General features: G+C 42.4%; 1 protein-coding gene across 9 annotated transcripts in view; it reads left to right on the top strand.

Moving 5' to 3' along the window:
• Positions 1-22,102, top strand: part of ORC5 (origin recognition complex subunit 5) — a 101,065-nt gene that overhangs the window by 54,050 nt on the left and 24,913 nt on the right. For 7 of the 9 annotated variants that reach the window (XR_013231094.1, XR_013231095.1, XR_013231096.1 and 4 more), the window contains exon 14: positions 19,278-19,390. The exons of the other annotated variants lie outside the window; for them this stretch is intronic. Coding sequence is in view for 3 of the 7 variants with exons in the window: in XM_077338102.1 (XP_077194217.1) it covers positions 19,278-19,390 (113 nt within the window). In the remaining 4 variants the exon portion in view is untranslated. The remainder of the gene's footprint in view (positions 1-19,277; positions 19,391-22,102) is intronic. 9 annotated transcript variants of the gene reach the window in all.

The following is a 22,102-nucleotide window of genomic DNA, read 5'->3' as shown; positions in this document are numbered from 1 at the left end:
GCCCGAAGCAGCCAGCAGCGCGGGGGGAGAGGCGATGCTGGTGCACCAGTCAATGAACGCATGCAGGCACAAAGCTCTGTGGCTGCATGTGGGCGCCTGGTCATGCGCCACCACCTGCGTCGCCCCTGCCCCCTCGCAATGCTGACTGCTTTGGGCTTGCATTGCGGCTTTGGCGCAGAAGCCTACGGATTAGGGAGAGACAAAGGTTGGATAGCCATCTGATGGAGAGGCTGATTCTGTGAAGGCTCAAGTGGATGGCGGGTTACAATGGATGAGAAATAGCGTTGTGAGTGTCTTACATTGAGCAGGGGGGGGGGGCTGGACTAAATGCCCCAAGAGGTTCCTTCCAACTCTGTTATTCTATGATTCTAGTAGGCAGTTTATGCTGGGAATAAGTATACAGGCTCCACTTCCTACCAGTCAGGAAAACCATCACCAGACTAAACCACTCGTGCTTGAGGAGAAGGAGGAATGAGGAAAATGGCCAGTTCCCAAGCCTAGCTAAGTAAGGCATCAGGGGAAATGCCAGGAACCTCTTCTAACCCACCCTCCACAGACCCCTGGGGGTTCCTGGACTCCTGGTTGGGAAACACTGGCTTAGATCCTGTGGGAAGGCCACAATAATCAATATACAGTGAGACCATGCAGTGCTTCAACTGAGAAGCCAGGTAGTTTTCACCATTTATAATGTCTGAGTCTTGATCTAGTTATATCTCAAGCCACATCTTAGCACCTTGTTCCTCTATTGTTATGCGTAAATGAAATGATGTTAGCAGCCCACTGCTGCTATTTTCTGCTTTTAATTTATTGGTATCAATCTTAGTCTCTGCAGAAGTAATATTTGCAAGAGACTGCTGTAGAAATAAAATCATTCTTAGAGGTTTTTTTAAAGTCTTCTCTTACTAGCAGACAACAATTTGAGACAAACTCTTTTCAGTTGGTGGTGTCTCTTTAAAACTCAAGTGTCCAAACTAAATAACAGTCTTTTCTTTTCATCATGTGCTAAACAAAAGCCTTTACAGGTGTCTGAAGAATGACTGCCAGAGAATGTGTCACATATAGCATTCAAGATATTTAAATGTGAATTGGTTGCTGCTCTGCATTGCAGTCTTTTCAGATGTGCCCACATGTTGACTATTCTATAGTCAGCAAGTATATAAGAATATCTAAGCACAGCTGGATTCCAGACCTATAATAAACCACAAGGCTGAACTTTTAGTGAATATTCATATGCGTTGCTACTTTATTGTTCTATACTTTATATTCTTTGCATGGATTTTGTCTTAGTTGCATGGATAAAGAATAGTCCATGTTAAAGTACATCTGGAAGTACAGAATTAAAGTAGCATTAAATAACCTGTGGTAGAATTGAAAGGAGTGTGTGAAGTTCAGCAAGGCTGTATCATATGCCAGATTTTACTGATGATGAATCCAGTTAGCATGTATGAGGCCATTTCACAAGTTTCATAGAAAAGCAGAGGTAGAAAGAGGCCACGTATACGAAGTGAGGGATGTGGCCAAAGCACTCATTGTTGGCCAAAGCACTCATCGTTCCATGCAACTCAGAACCTCCTTAAAATGTTTTTAATTGTGCAGCTTCCATTTGGCCTGGAATGTCAGCATCATGGCCACAGAAATAAGCAAGGGTTAAAAAAAAAACCCCACCCATTTTAAAATGACTTCAGCATATGTAAACCTGCAGAAAGGTAGGTGGGTAGCCCATGCCCAGTAATTTTGTATAATCTGCAGGAATTCTACCCCTTGCACTGTTCAAAAGAAGACTTATGACTGATTCAGACATGTAAAAAATAAATGCTATTTATATGAAGGAACTTTCTACAGGATCAGATCCATGGTCCATCAGGGGAAGTATTGTTTCCAGTGACCCAGGTTAAGAACGTTCACATCAGCTACTTCTGTTCTGTTTTTAGCTTGAGAATTGAATCTGGGACTTCTTGCCAAGATGATGGTTTAACATTGGCAGCTTCCCAGCTTCTCCCCTGCATAATTCTAATGTAAGTTTTTTCTAATTAATGCAGGTTTTTCTAATGAATGAAACTCTTGCTATTGCAAATAATTGCTGACTTCCATGTCATTCACCTAAGTATATAAAATACACCCAAAGTGGTAGGCAGGCTGAAAACTTTATTATGGCAGCTGCAGATTATATAGATCTGTAATTCCAATTTGCTGATTTTATTGCGTCTTTTGTTGAGCTTTCTACTAAAGAGCTGCTTGAGATATATGTAAAATGGCACCATCTATAAGTATTATTTCTGGGCTTTTAAAAAATGCATAGCTGGCAGTACTCCCTTACTAGCAACTGATTGTCATGCCCATTTTTGTTGATAATAAATAAACTGGTAATATTAAAGCTTCAGAGTCTAGATAGGCAGTATATCCTCCCCAGATGCTCCGGGTATTCCCATCTGGAAATTATATTCTCAGGCACATAGCGGGGGGGGGGGGCGTTTCTGACAGCCCGTGATGCATAAGGAGAGGGGTCTTAAGCCTTTCCCCATGCACCCTTTTTCCAGCCTGGGGAGCTGGTATGTTTCCCATTGGGCAGTTTCTCTAGTAGGGCAAATAGTGGTTCCCAGGTGCGAGTTCTGATCCAAATTGGCCCCCAGTCGCTTGAGAATCTAAGTTCAGCTAGGAACTCACAAAGCGCATCTCCTTGACTGGGCCTCAGTACAATGTGCAGTTGCTTTCCTTTGAAATTCTATGGAGTCCTTTAGGGTGGCTATAGCTACTAGTGACTAGATAGCAAAAGGTTCTCGTTTGTATCCTGTTGGCTTGATGTAGACTCACTTAAGCCTAGGTCACATGTTAGCTTTTTAATTAAGCCCTGGGTGGGCAGAAATCCCTCTGTCCCTGTACTGTGGAGGCCACTTTTTGCCCTCTCAGCAATTTGAATTGATTACCTTTGTTGATTTATCCTAAAGGCTATCTGCATCTGCACAAATGGGCAGCACAAACCATCTGTGTTCTGCCGGGAGCACAAGTATAAGCATCAACTTTAGCTGCAAAACTTGCCTCTCCTCCTGCACACTTTTCAAGTCAGTCATTATAGGCACTTAATTTACATAAGTTGTGTTTGAAGAGTAGCATGGCTTGAAATGAAGCGCTCGCTGTGTTTCATGCCTATTGATGTGATGGTAATGACTTGCTTTCATCAGAAAGAAAATGCTGGACAACTGATAGCTGGTAGATTGCTTTTCAACAAGCTCTCATTGGTGAGACTGTTCTCCACCACCTTCCAATTAGTTACGTGTTGCATGTGTATTTAAAGGGATGAGAAGGTTAAACTGCTATTAATATTGCATGGCTAATTAGTACAAGAGGGACCAGGAACTTTACATTGTGGAATGCGGATTTCGCTTTAGAAGCAGCTGTTAATGCAAACCCCCTGCAGCCATATATTTGTACCTTGAGAAAGGCTTGATTCCTATCCTCTTATGCTGCCAAAGGGAGGTTTTTGCCCACTTTAAGGCAGAGAATTGTGCAAGGGTGAGTTCCTTTGCTGAGGGGAGGCTGTTTGCATAAACCTCATTAAAATGTGCAGGCTTGAACATGAGCATGTTTGCCAGGGTATGGTCTGGCATCCTGCTTGTCCTACCTCTTCCGGACTTCTTCTTCTTCCTTCTTCCTTATGTGAGAGGAAAAAACTCACAAGGACAGGAAATGGGCTGGTTCCATGTAGTGTAGCAGTTAAGAGGGATGGACTCTAATCTGGAAAACTGGGTTTAATTCCCAATTTCACATGAAGCCTATTGAGTGACTTTGGCCCAGACACGGTTCTATCAGCCCCACAAAATAACCATTGTGGGGGAGAGGAAGAGAAGGCCAATTTGAGACTCCTTAGGATAGAGAAAATCTGGATATAAAAACAATTACTTCTTAGTCACTGAAGGGATCAGATTGAAAAGAATATCCTAAAGGTTTTCTAGGAAGGTGGGCCAGTGGTTTAGATGTGATGTACTGAGAATTCTTTCTCTGTATGTATCAACAGGATTTGGATGATGTTGCAAATTAATTTTTATGAAAGTTCAAATGTTAGTCAGCAAGTTGCCAAAGAACTTCCTTTTCTCCTCTGCAACACAGTAGTATAACTACCTTTCTGGAATTAAACTTAATTATTGGTTATTTCAGTGATTATTTCCAAAATCCTGTATCCTAAGGGTCTGAGGTCTTCAGGACAGCTTACAAATGCATTGGGGTAGTGGGAGGTGGGCTTCCATATGTAGAATTAGGACAAGCCAAAATCCCTTACCATGTGCTGGATTCTTGTTCTAGGAGGTTTAATCTTGTTGGTTCCTATGGGTAAAGAGCACATTCTACCCAGATATGTCTACCGTAATCCAGGAGTGGAGCAGGTCAAGGGATCAAGAATGTTCCTGCCACACAGTTCTTCCCCAAACAGCCAGCAGGATAGCATTTAGCGTCCTCATGGCAGGGGGGTTAATGGGATAGCCTTCCTCCTTTGTGGATGATTAGTGGGGATGTCCCTGTGTGAAAGCTCACAATACTGTCTTCATAAATCTAGGCCACTAATAAGAAAAATATAGATGAAAAGCAATATGAAACATGCTTTGTTGTTGTTGTTAGGTGCAAAGTCGTGTCCGACCCATCGCGGCCCCATGGACAATGATCCTCCAGGCCTTCCTGTCTTCCACCATTCCCCGGAGTCCGTTTGCACCTACTGCTTCAGTGACTCCATCCAGCCACCTCATTCTCGGTCGTCCCCTTCTTCTTTTGCCCTCAATCACTCCCAGCATTAGGCTCTTCTCCAGGGAATCCTTCCTTCTCATGAGGTGGCCAAAGTATTTGAGTTGCATCTTCAGGATCTGGCCTTCAGGATCTTTGGTACTGGACACAGTAAATATCCATCATGATCAGTGGCCATTGATAGCCCAGTCTTCCATGAATTTGTCCATTCCCATTTAAAAGCCTTCCAAGTGAGTAACCATGACCACATCCTGTGGCAGAGTATCTCACAAATTAACTGTGTGCTGTATGAAGAAATACTTCCTTTAGACCTGAATTTCCAGTCTTTCAAGTTCAGTAAATGACCTGAGGTGCTAGTTTTATGGGAGAGGGAGAAAAGCTTCCCCCTGTCCCCTTTTCCTGTACTGTGCCTATAATTTTATAAACCTCTATTGTGTCTCCTCTTACTCACTTTGGTCTTCAGTTTTGCCGCCACCAAATTGAACTCATATCTCTCATATTCACTAGTAGTTTGGACACTAGAAAAGTCTATTTGCATATGCAAAGTACAGAGCACCAATTTCTGCTCCCCAAGCCCACCCCGTGTGTGTGTGTGGTTAGGCACGTGGGAAGCTTGTGGAACGCAATCTGCTTTCTTAAACAAGGGAAAGGCTTTTCATTTACTACAGTTTAACAATATAGAATACATTACACAAGGAAAAGTAAACATCATTTACTATAGCAGATCTAATGAAAAAACAAAAACAAGAGCACATTCACTAGTCAGACCTTAATGTTGCAGTCATTACCTTAGCCGCCACCTCTTGAATGTATAGCTGGAACAAATGCTTGTCTTGACATTTGAACAATGTTAACAGGTTGCTCAGACCTTTTAACCTTTCCTATCCTAGTTGGCTGCAAGTTCCTTACCCAATAGTGAATTTGGGAGTCAGTTCCCTCATGGGACCCTAGCACACCTGCCCCAATTACCATGAAATATGTCTGACAAGTTTTACTGTCGAGTTCATGCATTATCAATAGCCATTTCAACCCTGCTCCTGGAAACACTCATCCCCATTGCTGATGTGGATCCAGTGCTGTGCTGCCAATCTGGCACAGCACCTTCTGTCTTGCTGCTTCCTCCTAAGCAGTTCCCAAGGCTCTGGTGACAGGGGAGGTGAACTGATTGGTGGATGACTCTCTGCTGTCAGCTTAGGCCTCAGGAGGTGAGGGGCCATTGTACTGTTACCTGGTTGCAGATCCATACATGGCTCCTCACACTGCCTCCTTCAGTGTCTCTGTTTCTAGCTGTGCATTTGGGTCAGGTCTGTTGGCTTCCTCAGAGAAGTCGTCTCCATCACTTGGCTCGGCTAGAGCTGGCTGGTCCATGACAATACCTAATTTCTCCCTAGGCCCACATTCAGTTGTTTAAAGGTAAAGGTAAAGGTATCCCCTGTGCAAGCACCGAGTCATGTCTGACCCTTGGGGTGACGCCCTCTAGCGTTTTCATGGCAGACTCAATACGGGGTGGTTTGCCAGTGCCTTCCCCAGTCATTACCGTTTACCCCCCAGCAGCAAGCTGGGTACTCATTTTACCGACCTCGGAAGGATGGAAGGCTGAGTCAACCTTGAGCCGGCTGCTGGGATTGAACTCCCAACCTCATGGGCAAAGCTTTCAGGTGGCTGCCTTACCACTCTGCGCCACAAGAGGCTCTATTCAGTTGTTTGGATCATGCCAACTCCTAATTTGTTATGGAAATATTGAGAGAGTCTCAATATGGTATATTGTAGCTTTATTTTTAACAGTCATGTTTTAAACTACACTTTCACATATTGTGTGTACCAAAGTCTCTCCTAAAATAGTTTTTGAAAAATATGTGTATATATTTTGAAACATATAAGCAGACAAATCCTCTTGGTGTGTGGGTGGTGTTTTGTAATTAGGTATGATTAATATCTTGTTTCCTTGTGCCAGATTGGATCAATATCCCTTCAACATTTAATTAACATAATCCTTTAAAAATAGATAGCAATTAACACATGCATTTCACACTTTCAAGAAAAAGAAGAAAGGAAAGCCATATACATTAAGCTGAATATTTCATGAAAATTGTATTTAGATACCTCTTATTGAGGGCCTAATATTAAAGAGCTTCTACAATATTCTGTAGTCCGTTAATTAGGCTGACCTATACATTCTTCGGGAAAGGCATTACTTGGGAGATGCCCTACTGCATTCAGTTAGAGTCTAGGTTGACCTTTGAGCATTCTGCTTCGTTTAAAAATGAAAATGATCACGATACCTGTTCGGCTAGCAAAAACTGTTTTGTTTTGATTATCAAGCGTATGGCATAGTGGCCATTTTTTAGGTTGGAATAAATTTCTGCAAATTTTCTTCCTACTTTAGCTCTCTAAGCCTCTTGTCACGTAACCAAAGTATGATCAATTATTCTTTCACTTCAAAGTACAAAATAGCCAGATGAAAAGATGAATATACCTTATACCAGGGGTAGTCAACCTGTGGTCCTCCAGATGTCCATGGACTACAATTCCCATAAGCCCCTGCCAGCAAACGCTGGCAGGGGCTCATGAGAATTGTAGTCCATGGACATCTGGAGGACCACAGGTTGACTACCCCTGCCTTTATACCATGTTATTCCATTGGTCTGTCTAATTTAGTACTATCTGTTCTGCCTGGTAGTGGCATCTCAAGGTCTCCGGTATAGAGGGGTCTTAATTAGATGTATTCAAAAACATATTTTTGAGGTTCAGAAATATAACCCCCAAAATATCATCATTTCCCAATATTCCTGAATCCCAGTATTGTTATGATATTCATATTCAGTAAATATTCAGGAAATCTGAATTTTCTGTGCTCCATTACGTTCTATAGGAATCATTATAGTCGATGTTTCTCATAGGGTATAATGAAAAATTGATCTGGGGCTTGGAGGAGGGGGGCTATTTTTTAGGTAGAAGCTATAAATTTGTGGCATAGCTGTTGGTGCCTCTCCTCAACCGCCTTTCCAAGTTTAAAAATGATTGGATCAGGGTGTCCAATTCTGTGAGCCCCCAAAGAAGGTGTCCTCCTCCATTGTTTCCAATACAGAGAAAAGATGGTCCCTTTAAATGTCTCCATGCCATTACTTCAGCTTTGCGTGAACTTGAGTCGGAAGAGGGCAGTCCCTTTAAATGCCTTTTCCATTCCACATTGAGAATGCTTCATGTTCCTCTGAATGTTTATGTTGCCTGAACCATTGTTCACTAAGGTGCAGGAAGACTTGATATTCACAATAACAAACTTTGTAAACTTATTAAGTATCGAGAGTGTTTGACTTACTGCTATTATTTGAACTATGCTTATTTTTTTAAAGCTTCACTCCATTTTATAGATAAGAATTAGCAGCACAGAGAGGAAATACTTTTCTGACACTTTCAGTAGAGGAAATGGCACCTAAAAAAGATAAGCTCTTTACATTGCTATAATATTCAGTCATTATTTCAGTAGAAATAGATAAGAAAAGAAAATTGTAGCAGAGTATAATCTGGCTAATGTGCATGAATCTGAGAGGGCCATTTGCATGCAGGAAGTTTAACAGGGCCCTCAGATCTTCCTTAGTTCAGGCATGGTATGGCCTATCTATTTTCTTCATGTGGGTCTGTGAACTGGGAAGTGTTTTCTGTCTAGTTAAATCAGTCAATTTGGTTTGCTGACAGTTGTGGTCTTTTGCATGATTCCCTCCCCTCAGAAGTTCCATTCAAACCTCGCAGAGTTGATTCAAATGGTCATAGGACCTCTGTGGAATAATAGCCATGCAGGCCAGGGGGCTGCACTGAGGAGGCAGAAGAGAGCAAATTCACACTTCCTACCTCTTCTGCCAGTATAGCTTCACTGTTGAAAGTGGTAAGGAAGGTTATTTTTCCTGGTTCCTCCTCCTCAGTGCAGCCTCCTGAACCATGTGGCTATTAACATCACATCTATTACTTTGGGAATCAGCTTTCCTGGGATTTGATGCCTATGGGAAAAGGAACATGGGAAAGATCTGTGATTCTTGCATTTATGTACCACTGGATCCAAACCAATATATATAGCAGTGACCAAGGAGAAAGGGGGGACAAGACTTCGGCTTTTAATGGTTATGTATGGTTGTGGCGCAGAGTGGTAAGCAGCAGAAATGCTGTCTGAAGCCATGTCCATGAGTTTGGGAGTTGGCGTCACCCCAAGGGTCAGACATGACTCGGTGCTTGCACAAGGGATACCTTTACCTTTAGAATAGGGAGCTTCAGTACAGGCAGATTTGTTCATCCTTTCATAGCAAGCTGAACTTGCCAGAAATTCCTGTTTTCATCCTACTTTACAGAAATCACAGCTTGTTTATTCCTATTTCTGTAGTCACTGGAAACTTTAAGGTTGCCTTGGTGTGCTGCCTGATTCATGCTTCATACATACATAATTTTAGAGGTTTGTATGTGTGTGTGAACTGGCTGTATTGTTCTTTAAAGTGCTGAGAAATCTGTCATGAAATTCTGCCATTGGAAAGTATAGGACTCTTAAGCTGATACAAATCTGATCCAAATGTTGGATGGGAGATCTTTATAAGAGCAAGATATGAGAATAATAAATAATTTTTAAAGAAAACTACACACTTTTTAGGTAAGTCTCGTAGTGAGAATATGCAAGCAGGTGTAGAATACAAATCAAAATTATTTAATGCTAGCGACTTCCAGACATTATGAAACTGCAGCTTTTTCCAATTTTCAAGGAGTGAAGATATAATGTAGAAAAGGGTAAGAACCATTAATAAGTGAAGAAGAGTTTTAAATTAATAATGATTTTAAAATGATTGAAACTTTGGTACAGATTTCTTAGTAGTACTTTTTATGAGAAAAATGCACAAACCTCATAGAGGAGCAGGAGGTGATGAAGAACTCAAAGTATTATTTTTATTAGTAATTCAAAAAAATCAAGTACCATTGAAGTAGAAAGACTGAAGAGACTGATAGATCAAGGTAGTGAGACAAGCAGGATCTTGAAAGCAGGATCTTGAGCTAGTAAATAAAGCTTAGCATAATGGCTTAACTGACTTCAAATGCATTTTTAGAACAGTAACAAGTTTCCCATGAAATATGGAATATGTATTGCAGGAGAACTTGTCCTATAGGCATGAGCTACAGTTTGTGATGAATTTTGGCTGGTTCATGGTTCACAAACTGAAAATCGTGGCTGGTCAAACGGCACAAATTTTTAAGTGCTGCATGGTGGTTTTTGAGTGGATATATTTCCAGACAGATTGTCTCCACTCAATTAAAATGTTTACCAAACTTCAAAGCAACAGGGAAGCCAGAATTCTCCAGCCTTGGTAACTCTACATACTCCTGAAGTGTTTGGTGTTGGCAGTTAGACAGAGAGGCAGAAAATTGGTTAGAAACAGCCCTTTAATTTATTCCCCTATCCTTTGTAGAGTTCACACGTACATTGCAAGGGCTCTAGTTGGGTTGAAGGGGGCCAACAGAGGAGAACTGGGGCTTTTTAACTGTTGTGGGGTGATTTCATTATGTTTTATCCTTTTGTTGTAAACCACCAATAGCCAGCAGGTCCAGGAGCAGCAGGCAATAATTCAAATAAATCTTAACCACTGTTGCTCTTAAATAAAAGGAAAAGGCTGGAACAGGCAGTGCCTGTCCGGGCCTCTCCTCCCCTGTCCGGGCTTCACTGTGCACATCCTGATTGGGGCGCAGACCAGTTGCACCCGCCCCCACCAACCTGCTGGCGGGCACTCTGGTGCAATAGACACCAGTGGGCCCCTGCCTGCCGCCATGGAAGGGTGTGGGTGGCCGGGGGGCACCCACTTGGGGTTGTTGAGGAGGGAAACGGGAATGGCCACTGCCTTCCCCCTCGCCCCCTCAAGCCCTGCCACTGCCGTTGTAGCCCTTGCTGGGGCTTGGTGGGGTGGCAGCAAGGGCCACTGGCTCTCCTGAATTTGGCAGGGCACAACCGGGGACTGCCTGCCACCTCCATCCACCCCCTCAAGCCCTATTGCGCCCATTGCCGGAGGTCTGGGGCACGCCGTGAGAGGCACACTTTATCTTCCCAGTGATGCGGGGGGGGGGGACTGGCCACTGCCTCCCCCCGCCCCCTCAAGACCAACTGCCCACCTCACTGGAGCTCCAGCAGCTTGCCGCTAGAGCCACACCTGCTCTTCAGTGTCACACAGAGAAAGGCCAGCCGGCCTGCCTGCCAGCTTCCCCCACCCCCTCAGGCCCAGCTGTGTGCCTCACTTGAGCTCTGGCAGGTTGCCACCAGAGCCGCGCCCGCTCTTCAGCATTGCGCGGAAGAAGGATTGCCTGCCCGCCTGCTTCCCCTGCCTCCTGAAGCCATGCTCAGCCATTCTTTCTGTTGCACGGAGAGAGGCAGGCTGCCCACCAGCTTCCCCCGCTCCCACAATCTCACTCTGGGGGCTCGCAGAACAAGCCATGGCCACTCTCCCGGGTGGCAGCCCAGGAGGCTGGACTGACCGCCGCCTCCCCCTGCCCCGCCCATGCCCGCTAGTGCCCATTGCAACCCTGAGTGCAATGGGCTTGCAGGTTACTACATACATAATCTGTTAAGATATTTATTTGTTGTGAAAAACTTTCAAAATATACTTTAGAATAAAACAGTAGCTAAAGCAGTCCTTGATTAATTTGTTCTATGACTCACTGTGGAATATATCTACAGGAATTAATTATTAAATGTAAATATATATAATATATTCATCATCATCATCAATAGTCATAAAAGCCTTTCTGGCATCGCAGGATATAAGCAATGTGATATGAGAGGAACTTGCTTATTTAGTCTGTATAAAATATTTCAGGAAAATTCTCATACTGCGGAAATACTGGTATGATCTGAAACCAAAATAATGTATTTTTCTGTTGTGAATTTTTGTGAAAGCAAATTGGGCATTAGTGAAATATTATCAGTCACTGAGTAGGTCTCTGAGATGCTGAGGGGGAAATGCATTTGTTTAAGGGGGGATGGGGAGACCTGCTTTCATTTAGTAACTGGTGGGATTTAGACTTTATAACGGCTGTAGGATCTAATAATGAATTTGATTCTTCATGGAGCTTGCTAGCAATGTCTGTCACTTTCAGTAATGAACTCTAGCTGATTACACAGTTCCCACTTTAGCAGCACTGCCTAATTTAATTGTCTAATTATCTTATTCACTATACAAAATAAATGCAAAGCTCAGCTATCAATATAAAAATTAACGATCCCTTAAACTGCTCTAAACAGTATTGAAGCTGCAGGGAAATATTAAAAAGTTAACCTGTGAATTTTCAAAATTTAAATTTGGGGAAAGTGTTTACTTCAAGTAGGACCAAAAACATGCTTCTTCTTCAGTATGTCACCTAAGCCTTCATTAATTTTCAAAGGGTTACCAGCAGCAATTATTTTAACAATGTGCTTAAAAAATGATGGCATCCAGCATTATACATTCCCGAAAGGGAAATGTTGAGGTGTAGATCTGTGCAAAGATATCAGTGATTTATATACTTATTATGAAAGGCAAAGGGAGCTCAAGCCTTACAATTTTCAAGGCTGTTTAAATCATATTTGAAGTTGAGGTCTTGACAAGCTGTAAAAGAAGGATTTGATCACTTTGCTGAACTGCACTTAGCATTAAGGTGGAAAGCATATCCTGAGACCTCTGCAAGTGAAAAGAACTTTTCAGTGTAGATGAGGAAGAAGAGTTGGTTTTTATACGCTGATTTCATTATCCGGGGGAGTCTCAAACCAATTTACAATCACCTTCCCTTCCTCTCCCCACAACAGACACCCTGTGAGGCAGGTGAGGCTGAGAGAGCTCTGAGAGAAACCGCTCTATGAGAACAGTTCTGACAGAACTAGGACTAACCCAAGGTCGCCCAGCTGGCTGCATGTGGAGGAGTGGGGAATCAAACCCAGTTTGCCAGATTAGAGGCCACCACTCTTAACCATTACACCAAACTGGTTCTGATATGGAAATGCCTCTCTTCCACATCAGCTGTTGCTGTCTCTCGACTTCCAGGCCCTGATTGGATCAAGAAAACCACACAGCAGCACTAATAGTGAGTTGGAGGCAAAACTGCAGCCAGTTCCTGCTGCCTTTCTCACATGAAGGGTACTGAGATTTCAAACAGTTTCCCTTAATAAAAGCATTTCCTACCCTTTGTTTTTACTCTCTGGGATTTCTGACAAATTATTGTGAAAGCAAACTAGATATTTATTTTTAAGGAATCACTTCCTACCCACTATAACTGATGCTTGAGCACGCTTTGTTGAGATAATAGTTGTGCTCTGCACCCTTGAACACTTGAAAATCATTTTCTCTCTCTCCAGATGTTCAAAAATGCCTGAAATTGGATTAGCATGCGCAGTCCTGCCCCCCCCCCATCATTTGCAAACTGAATAACAACATATCAGCTTACAAAACAGGTTCTCTCTAAATTATGATGGAGAGCCCAGAGCCCTTTCTTGGGGGGGGGGGAAATGATACATGTGTGTCTGCATTTCCCAAAGTCATGTACCTCTTTGGCCACAAAAGTTCACATTCCTACACTTGGAACTGAGCTCTTTCAAATGAGTGCCACAGTAATGTAATCCTTTGATACCAGTCGGGTTAGGCTAGCATAACTTTGCACAGGATTGCATGCTCAGCAGTTATGCAGCCAGCCACCACAATGTATGTTTCCAGTGCACAGGTCTAAAGCTACAGAGAATGCTGCTCATGTGCATTAAATCATTGAAAAGATCAGAAGGGATGCTCACCTTCCCAAACTGTGGGCAGTTTGAACAACCAAAGTATTAAGGTTTACTGTTTTGTTTGTTTTTTGGGGGTGGGGTGGGGTGGGGGCAATATTCTTGGTATCCCTGATGATGTATTCAACTGCTAACTATATGAGCAGATTTTATTATTTTTAAAATAATTCCAGTCTAATTTGTGCAAGCATCATTGAATTTAATTCAGGGGGGCTAGTTCTCCACGTTTTATCTAAAATATCTTTTTCCAAAATGACAGCTGGTTTTCACAGGGACTTTGTTACATTCATATTGGTTTTAACATCTGTATGAATTTTACTACCTGCAGCAGTGGAGCGCTTTTCAATATGAGCAACCAGATTTTAAAATAGCCATATTTTGTGTTTCTTTCCTGAAAACAAAAAATAGTTACAAAGGAGTCAGACATTGAACAACCACTGCTCACAGCACAGCCTATTTCAGTAAGTCTGCAGACTCAGTCATGAAGTAAACCAGTGTTTTTAGATGTTTCCTGATCCTGGACCCCACTTAAATTCCAGGAAGCTGTGGGGGCCACACTGAGTCGCAAGCGTGTGACTGGCAGTCCCTATGTAGCAAAGCTGTGTGACATGTCAGTAACATAAGAGAAGAAGGATCCATAGTTGTGATGTTGCATCAGCCTCATAGAAAGCAAAGCAAAAAGTCCTGAACCAGGAAACACAAGCTGACCATCAGAAGCTTTGTATCGTAGTGAAGAACAAGCCAGCAAAGGCTGGTCAGCCACTTTTTCCCCACACAAATTCTCCCTTGGCTTCTTTTTTTCTTCTGCTCTACTAGCTGCCTCTCACCCTCATGGCTTTGACCAGTGCTCTCTGCCTATGCTTGTGCCCATGAAAGAAGGTCTTTGTGCCATATGTCAGTAATTGGTAGTTGAACAGAGAGAGGAGGCAAGGAAAAATTTCTGTGGGCTGAGCTGTGTTGGGCAGAGGCAATAGAAGGCATTCTCTCTAAACCCACCAGTGCTAAAAAGGAATTCCCTCCAGTGCTGAGGGAGTCCTTCTCACCATCCTGCTGATCCTCTCATTGCATGTGCAAAGAGGGGCCGGAGGCATGCTTGCTATGAGTCCATACAAGCAGCTTCTCAAAAAAAACTGCAGAAGAAACTCTCTTGTGGCTAGCTATGAGGCACTTAGGGTTCCACAATCTACATGAAGGAAAGAACATTGTAAGGCTGAATGGCTTATGGTATTTTACGTGGGAGTGGGTCGCGGCGGCGAAGTCCAGGGGTAGCGGCGCAACAGGGAAGCGTGGGACGAAGGTGTGTAATCGGCGAAGCAGCGGGAATTTCCGGGGCCGGTCGGGCAAGCGTCGTGGAGGTCCGTTCGTGGAGAAGGGCAGTCGCTGGGCGGAGGGGAAGCGATTTTCCCTGAGCCCAGGGAAGTGGGGCGAGCCTCCTCCCTGGCGGCCATCCGTGCAGGATGGCAGCTCGGGAGGACTGGAGTCTGTGGTGCGGCATTCGGGAGACGGGCCAAGTGCCCAATAGGGAGGAGTGTCCCAATTGGACACTTGGCCCTGGAGTGCCACTCGGAGGAGTGAATCAGGAGCCGCTTTGTGGCTCCTGATTGGCTCCTCCAAGTTTTTATCCCGGACAGAGCCCGCCCTAACTCCTCCCCAACAGCACTTACTCTTTTATTTAATCCGCTCCGCAGGAGCAGATTAAAGATTATAATTTCTGTGTATACTGCAGACATCCATGAAATGTTCTCAAGGATAATTTTATTCCTTTAAATGTGTCTAAATTTGTTCACACACCATAATGTGTATGACGATAAACTATTGAAGAACTGTTTTCAGTCCCCACTCTGATGACCTGCCCTCAGGTAGCGTAAGCTTACGGCAGTTTGTATCTCCCCCTCCCCCATATCAGGTACATTTATGGCAATTACATTAATAAGAAGTGCAAGTTTATTTGCTAACTTTGTTATAAATGACGCATTTTATGTTGCAAGAGTAATAAAATAAGGGGAGGCACGGGCGCTGGCTGCTTCAGTTGCGAATGGCCGCTTCAGACACCGAAGCGCCCAACCCTAGTGAGAACTGTACATATTTTAATTTTAGCTGGCAGTTGTACATATTATTCCCATGGCATCAACATTTCTCAAAATTTTACATCTCTGTCTCTATAAGAATATAGTTCCCATCCTTGTGGATAGCTGTCTCAAGGGAAGTGGGAAACACTGTGCTTATTGGAACTCAGGATCGTTCTAGCTTCATTAGACAGATGCATCCTCAAGGAGAATTGTAAATTGGTAAAAACTGAACAAAATCTTAGGTCTTAACTTTGACCAATCTTCATCAGAAATTGGTTAAGGAATTGTACAATTAATTGAGGGTTTAAAAATATTTTACATTTCACAGATGTTTACACATTACATAATTACAGCAATTAAAAAAAAAACTTCCAGCAGCCTGAGTCAAAGAAGGACGAAAGAAATCAGTGTCTCTAGCTTCTCTTTGTGAGTTGTTTTGGGAAATTGTAAAATCAGACCAGGTAACTTGAGAATGTATTTTCCCAGGTAAAAGTCCTTGTCTTGTCTTCAAATCATAACCCATGGCTTTGTATCTGCTCTAGCGTGTTATTCTTAAAACATTAATCAAATTTATACCTAGCCTACTGCCATTTTAGATTTATAGCTATAAATTTTTAGGGAGCAATTTTGTTCTACTGGCCTTCTATTTTTACTACATTTTGGAGAAATTGGTCACCATTTGTTGTTAACGCAGTGGCTGGCACATTTGTAATTCTGTGGCAAGGTCGTTTTTGAGTTCTCCATCCTCCATAATATTTAGGTGGGTCCAGCTCCAAGTCATTGGAGCTTCTGTTGTGTTCACTGGGAGATTTTATGAGCCTCATGCCATTCATGCTGTGGAATATGACCTCTTTTCATTGGTAGTCTCTGAGTGTAAGAGGCCAGCTGCAAGCGTACCCTGCAGAAATGATTAGCCAATAATGGTGCACTGGGGTGTAAAAGAGCAGTTGTAATAACAGATTACTCCATTATGCTTCATCGTTGACTGCATAAAGGGCCTGAGTTGAATGAAGAGCAATTCTCTTCCTTAATACAGAGGGGGGTTAGTAATATCTGAAAATATTTTTTTAATCCTACAAAACTGGGAAAGAGGGTAATGGAAAATATCTGTACTGAAGGTCATTGCTGAATGGCAGACCGGGTGCTTTTCCACTTATTTTCCATTTTTGAAGTGCTTGAAACACAGAATATTTAGTTTTGTACTGAAAATAGTAGTCTGTAGACCTAAGTAACTTACAATGTAGTTTTAAGCAGAGTCTTTTAAGCCCAATTACTCTAGTAGATTTACAAGACTGTAACTTTTTTTACAGTTGCACTCTTAGATTCATAACTGTAAATGAACCTGTGAGAAAAATTGTTTTAAAATACTAGCATTTAGGAAATACCTGATTATTATAATGCATTCCACTTGTATTAAGGATATTCATGTGTACTTGTTTTGACTGGTATACATGGAAATCACATAAGTTTGAACATACAACCATTTTGTAGGGGGAAGCACAATGTTCTCAGATGTTTAAGTGGTCTCACCAGCTCTGTAAGGTTAGATTTGCTTTTCCCAATTGTTGTAGAACACTGCACTCCAGTCCAGAGCAAGTTGATGATGATTAAGTCCTAATGAAATTAATGGAACTTAAATCAGCCATGACCAACATGTCCCACTCATTTCAGTAGATCTTAAGCACAATTAACTTTTATTGGACTGGAATTCACATTTGCAGCTGAAGTCAATTGCATTCTTAGCATATACAAGACCATGTTGAATCCAGATCAGGAACATTAAGAGAGTTCTAAGTAGATTTGTAACACATGTATTAGATACACAAAACAAAATACCAAACTGAAGAATGGAATGAAAACATTCCTAGATGACTTGTGATGTTACATTATGTTGTGGAAATGATTAGTGTACAGTATTTAAATCGGTACACTCCATACATACTGAGACAAAGTATAATTATTTACTGTAAATGAGAATGTGTCTACTTTTTATACTGTATTACTTCTGGCAACAAAAGGATGCATAATAAGAGATTTAGTGAAGATTGCAACATCCTGCTATGATAGATGTTGGATCTGCTCTGTGTTGGCATACAAAAGGCGGGGTGGAGGGTGCAGTCCACCCCAGGTGAAGTTTAAGGAAGGCCCATTGAAGTGACCCTTGAAACCACTATCATTCTGCATCCCTCCAAATATCTTTCCTTTTATTTTTAAAACTCATTTCTGGCTGCAACCACTAGGAGTGCGGGGCTGTCTGAGTATATCAGGAGGCACTCTAGGATCAGCTAGACTTCCCTTTCTTCAAAACTAAAACAAATTTGATTAACAGATCTCACACCCAAACCAGCACATTGCTACAGTAATTGTCAGCCTACAGTCATTTCCCCCAATAATTTAGCATCTAGACTATTAGTATAATCTCTTCCTTTCCTTGCATTCAGCTTAGCCATATCCTTAAAAGCAGTTGTTAGGGTGTTGTAGCAAGATAAAACAACCCTCTCTTAATTTCGCTCCCTCTTTTCCAGGTTTCTCATTCATTTCTGTGCCCCTCCCCTTATTTTCACTTCTTGGACTCAAGACCTTCTCATTCCTATTCTAATTGGTGACAGAATGTATTTAAGAGTAGTAGAGTAACAAACCTTTCTCAATGTTATGAACAAAAGACACTGAGCTTGTGGGGTACTGTACACTGCACTGGTTCTACTTCCAACCCTCCCCCCTTGCTTGGACTGTGATTCTGTACTTGACATCAGCTGTCATTGCCACAATTGCACTGGATTTGCTGGGCTTTGAAAAATGCTCCCTTCAGTTTCTACTCTAGAGATTCTCTGGTTTGATTTTAGTCCTTTGGAAACAATGGGGGTGGGGCATTTTCTTTGGGGGACAGCATGCTTCTTAACATCTATTCTGGTGAAGTTTGCATTCACAGTTTTGTGATATTTTGGCTAGTGTCAGTTAGTAAAAGTTAGTACAAAGGCAGTATCCTAGTTCTCAAAAATGCCTTGTAGATGTTTGGGATGGCCAGCTCTTGGGCTTCAAAATAGAGAACAGAAGCCATCCGAAGCTCTTGCTCAAACACAAGTGGTGTGATGGATTCTTTTTCCACAGCTGACCTATAGTAACTCCATAGGTTTTTCAAGGCAAGAGAGATTTGGAGGTGGCTTACCACTGCCTGCCTCCCTGTTGGCCCTGCTTAGCTTCTGAGATTTGTCAAGATCAGGCTATCCAGATCAGGGCTAGGCTGAAAACAATGTGACTGGCCCAAAGTCACCCAGCAAGCTTCGATGATATGAGTGAGGATTCAAACCTGAATTTCCCTGCTCCTAGTCTGGTACTTTAACCACTACACCATGCTGGCTCTCATGATGGATTAATGTGTTGGAATTTGATCTTTTTTCACTGGCATGATTATATATACCAAGTTAAATAAAATATTTTTTCACTGCTTGGGACCTCAGTGGCTGCTTTCATTAAGTCAGATTTACAGCATCCTCTCTTGCTTTTCTGCTTGTGCAAGTCATGGGGCATTACAATATACATGGTGGGGAATGGTAGATGTGGCACAAGGTCTTGCAGAAACAGAACTGTCAGTAAATCCATTAATGTTTCTGCTTGTGCATCAATGGATTCAAGTCAATGTGTTGAAGAAGTTAGAGAAAGTATTGTGGATGCACTGGCAAGATGAGTTCTTTTTTTCTCTCCTTCCTCTTTAGATTACATCACTTGTGACACTACAGCTATTAACCTTGGTAGGCCATGATGACCTACTTACTGGGCCAAGATATAAATGCAACGTGTCTCTAGATTTCATCAGAGGCATTTCAAGGTAAATTCTCTTTAAAATCTCTTAGTACTGCAAGCACAGTGTTGTACTTCACCTTTCTACCAGGTTTCTAGCTGTTTAGAGAAGTGATTCTTATGATGGTCAACAATGAAAACAAGGAGGATTGTAGGCTGTAACAATGAAAATAAGGAGGCTGCAATCTAAATGAATGAAAGAAAAACTATTTGGGTTGTATTTTAGTACCATTAACATACACCAGCCATGAATTATGGCTGGCCAAGTGCTTGTTCTTGCAGTCCCAGCAGACAGCACAACATGGACGTTTATTGAGACCATAGTGGACTGCTGTTATGGCTCCATCCACTTCCCTGCTCCAGAAGCCTTTTGTTTCTCTCTCCCTTTCTGACTGAACAGCCCTAGTAGTCTGTTTTCTTATTTACTGAAGAACTCTGGCTGTCCCACCCTGCTACAGTATGATATTTTACTGCTGGCTCAGCACAAGAACCTGAGGGTAAAAATTCCATTTAACTTAATTAACTGAAAGTGCACTAGAAGCATTTAGAAATTCAAAAATAACAATATATTTTATTCAACATAGAGGGTAAAGGTCAAGTGAAATCAGGAGTTGAACATTCTGAGGTAAAACCAGTAACTGCACCAACTTTAGTTCATATGTTTCAGGCTGAGTTTCTTAAATTTTTCAGTTACTTGAAATCTTTTTGCTGAGAGGCTTTTGTTCCAGTGGTTTTCAGTGGTATTCACTGACTCTTTTGGTTTCCAGAATGCTGGTACACTCTTTCCAGTACCCAAATCCTTCTCTTGAAACACCAATAATTGTTTTGAGTTTTTAACTGACTCTTAAGTTCTCTAAATGAGCCTCTTGTGGCGCAGAGTGGTAAGGCAGCAGACATGCAGTCTGAAGCTCTGTCCATGAGGCTGGGAGTTCAATCCCAGCAGCCGGCTCAAGGTTGACTCAGCCTTCCATACGTCCGAGGTCGGTAAAATGAGTACCCAGCTTGCTGGGGGGTAAACAGTAATGACTAGGGAAGGCACTGGCAAACCACCCCGTATTGAGTCTGCCAAGAAAACGCTGGAGGGCGTCACCCCAAGGGTCAGACATGACTCGGTGCTTGCACAGGGGATACCTTTACCTTTTAAGTTCTCTAAAGGCAGTTTCTAACCACACCAGACTAGGGATCTATACACTCTTTAGAGTTGTCTCTGTTTGTCAGGGTAGAGGAATTCCTTCTCTCTCTCTCCAAGATCTATCCCCTACATTTGGTTCAAATGGGAGTCTTCACATACTTCCCAAAGTTCCTTGCCAACTTTTCCCCAGTTCTCCATCTGTGTTAAGCTGCTCTCAGCTAAGGCTGAAATCAGACTGTTAGTACTCCAGTCAAGGCAGAAATCTGACTCTTCAGCATGCAGCTTTCAAGCCTTTCTCTGTTTAGCTGATGCTAACCAGGTTGCTTGGGGCAGCCTGTTACTCAAGGCTTTCTGTTTCTGTGAAAAATTAACCCTTCACATTTCTTCAGCTGTTTGAATAGCACTAAGCTTTTAAAAAGTGCAGTCGGTCACAGCTTCATTACATGACTGGTGGGCTGTGCTCAGCTTGACTTGTTCCACTTGACCTGTAGAGGATTTGTTCATAATTTAGCCTTCATTGTATGATTATTTATTTACACAGTGTTTTTTATGGAGCTGTGTAAGCAGAAAAGTGTCTCCCCTATGGAGCTAATGGTTTACATGAGGGTGATGGGAAGAACAATGAAGGAAGGAGAGCTCAACATTACAATAGGAGAACTCTGAACGTATCTGCTTTCTAAAAATACTGTAAATTGGACAGCTAACTAACATTGGGACCACAGTGCACAGAAGTGGAGTTTAACCCTTTCTCTCATGTTTTTGTCACTGTCTTAATCCTCATCTCTGCCATTTGCCCTGCAGTTTAACATATATTGGCACCTGCATGGTACCTGTTTGGTTTTTCCACAGAGCTAAGGGCATAGTCCCCTTTTGGGGGGAATAGTAGAATTAAGGTTCAGAAAATGGTACAGTGGGGAAAGAATCAAGAAAGCTCTCCCCTCGCATCAAAGTCCAGACCTAATTGGATGATGCGGTAGCCTTTTTTGCAGTTTAAAAAAAAGTGGAATGTCTATTTAGACCTGAATGTTACCAAATGCAGTTAAATATACTTAGACTTTTGGGAATGCGGATTAAAGCATTCTTAAGAGATTCTGGGCAAGCACATCAAACACCTTATGAGAGAGAGAGAGGGATACTAGACCGAAGGCTTTTTTATCATACTAGGGAACACCTTCACCCATTTCTCTGAGTTATAGCTGAACAGCAGTCACTGGTGAATTAATTCACTGTATGTTGTAGGTAGTGATGGTCCTGAATCAGCTAATTAGCAGAATTCAGCATGATTTAGGATGGTTTGGAGCCCCAGAACATTTAACAGACTTTTATCCAGTTCAGCTGTTCAGAGCCATTTGACCCTAACAGCTGAGTGGCGCAGGTACCACCCACTGTTAGATTAAATGGCCAGCAAACCTGTTGTTTTCACTCCCCCTGACTTCAATGTGAGGGTGGGATAAAACAGATTGGTTAAATGAACTCACCAGATTGGCTGGGTTTGCGTGGGGTTTGGCTCAGTTTAGGATTCGATTCAGGGGCTACCCCAAATCAAACTCAATTTTTTTACATTCAGCCCCATCCCTATTGTGCATGTTTGCTGCATTCTGCTTGTCA

Source organism: Paroedura picta, chromosome 5 (genome assembly GCF_049243985.1).
Source record: "Paroedura picta isolate Pp20150507F chromosome 5, Ppicta_v3.0, whole genome shotgun sequence".
NCBI lineage: Eukaryota > Metazoa > Chordata > Lepidosauria > Squamata > Gekkonidae > Paroedura > Paroedura picta.
Note: the sequence above shows the minus strand (reverse complement) of the source record. Positions and strands in the feature narration are given on the sequence as shown.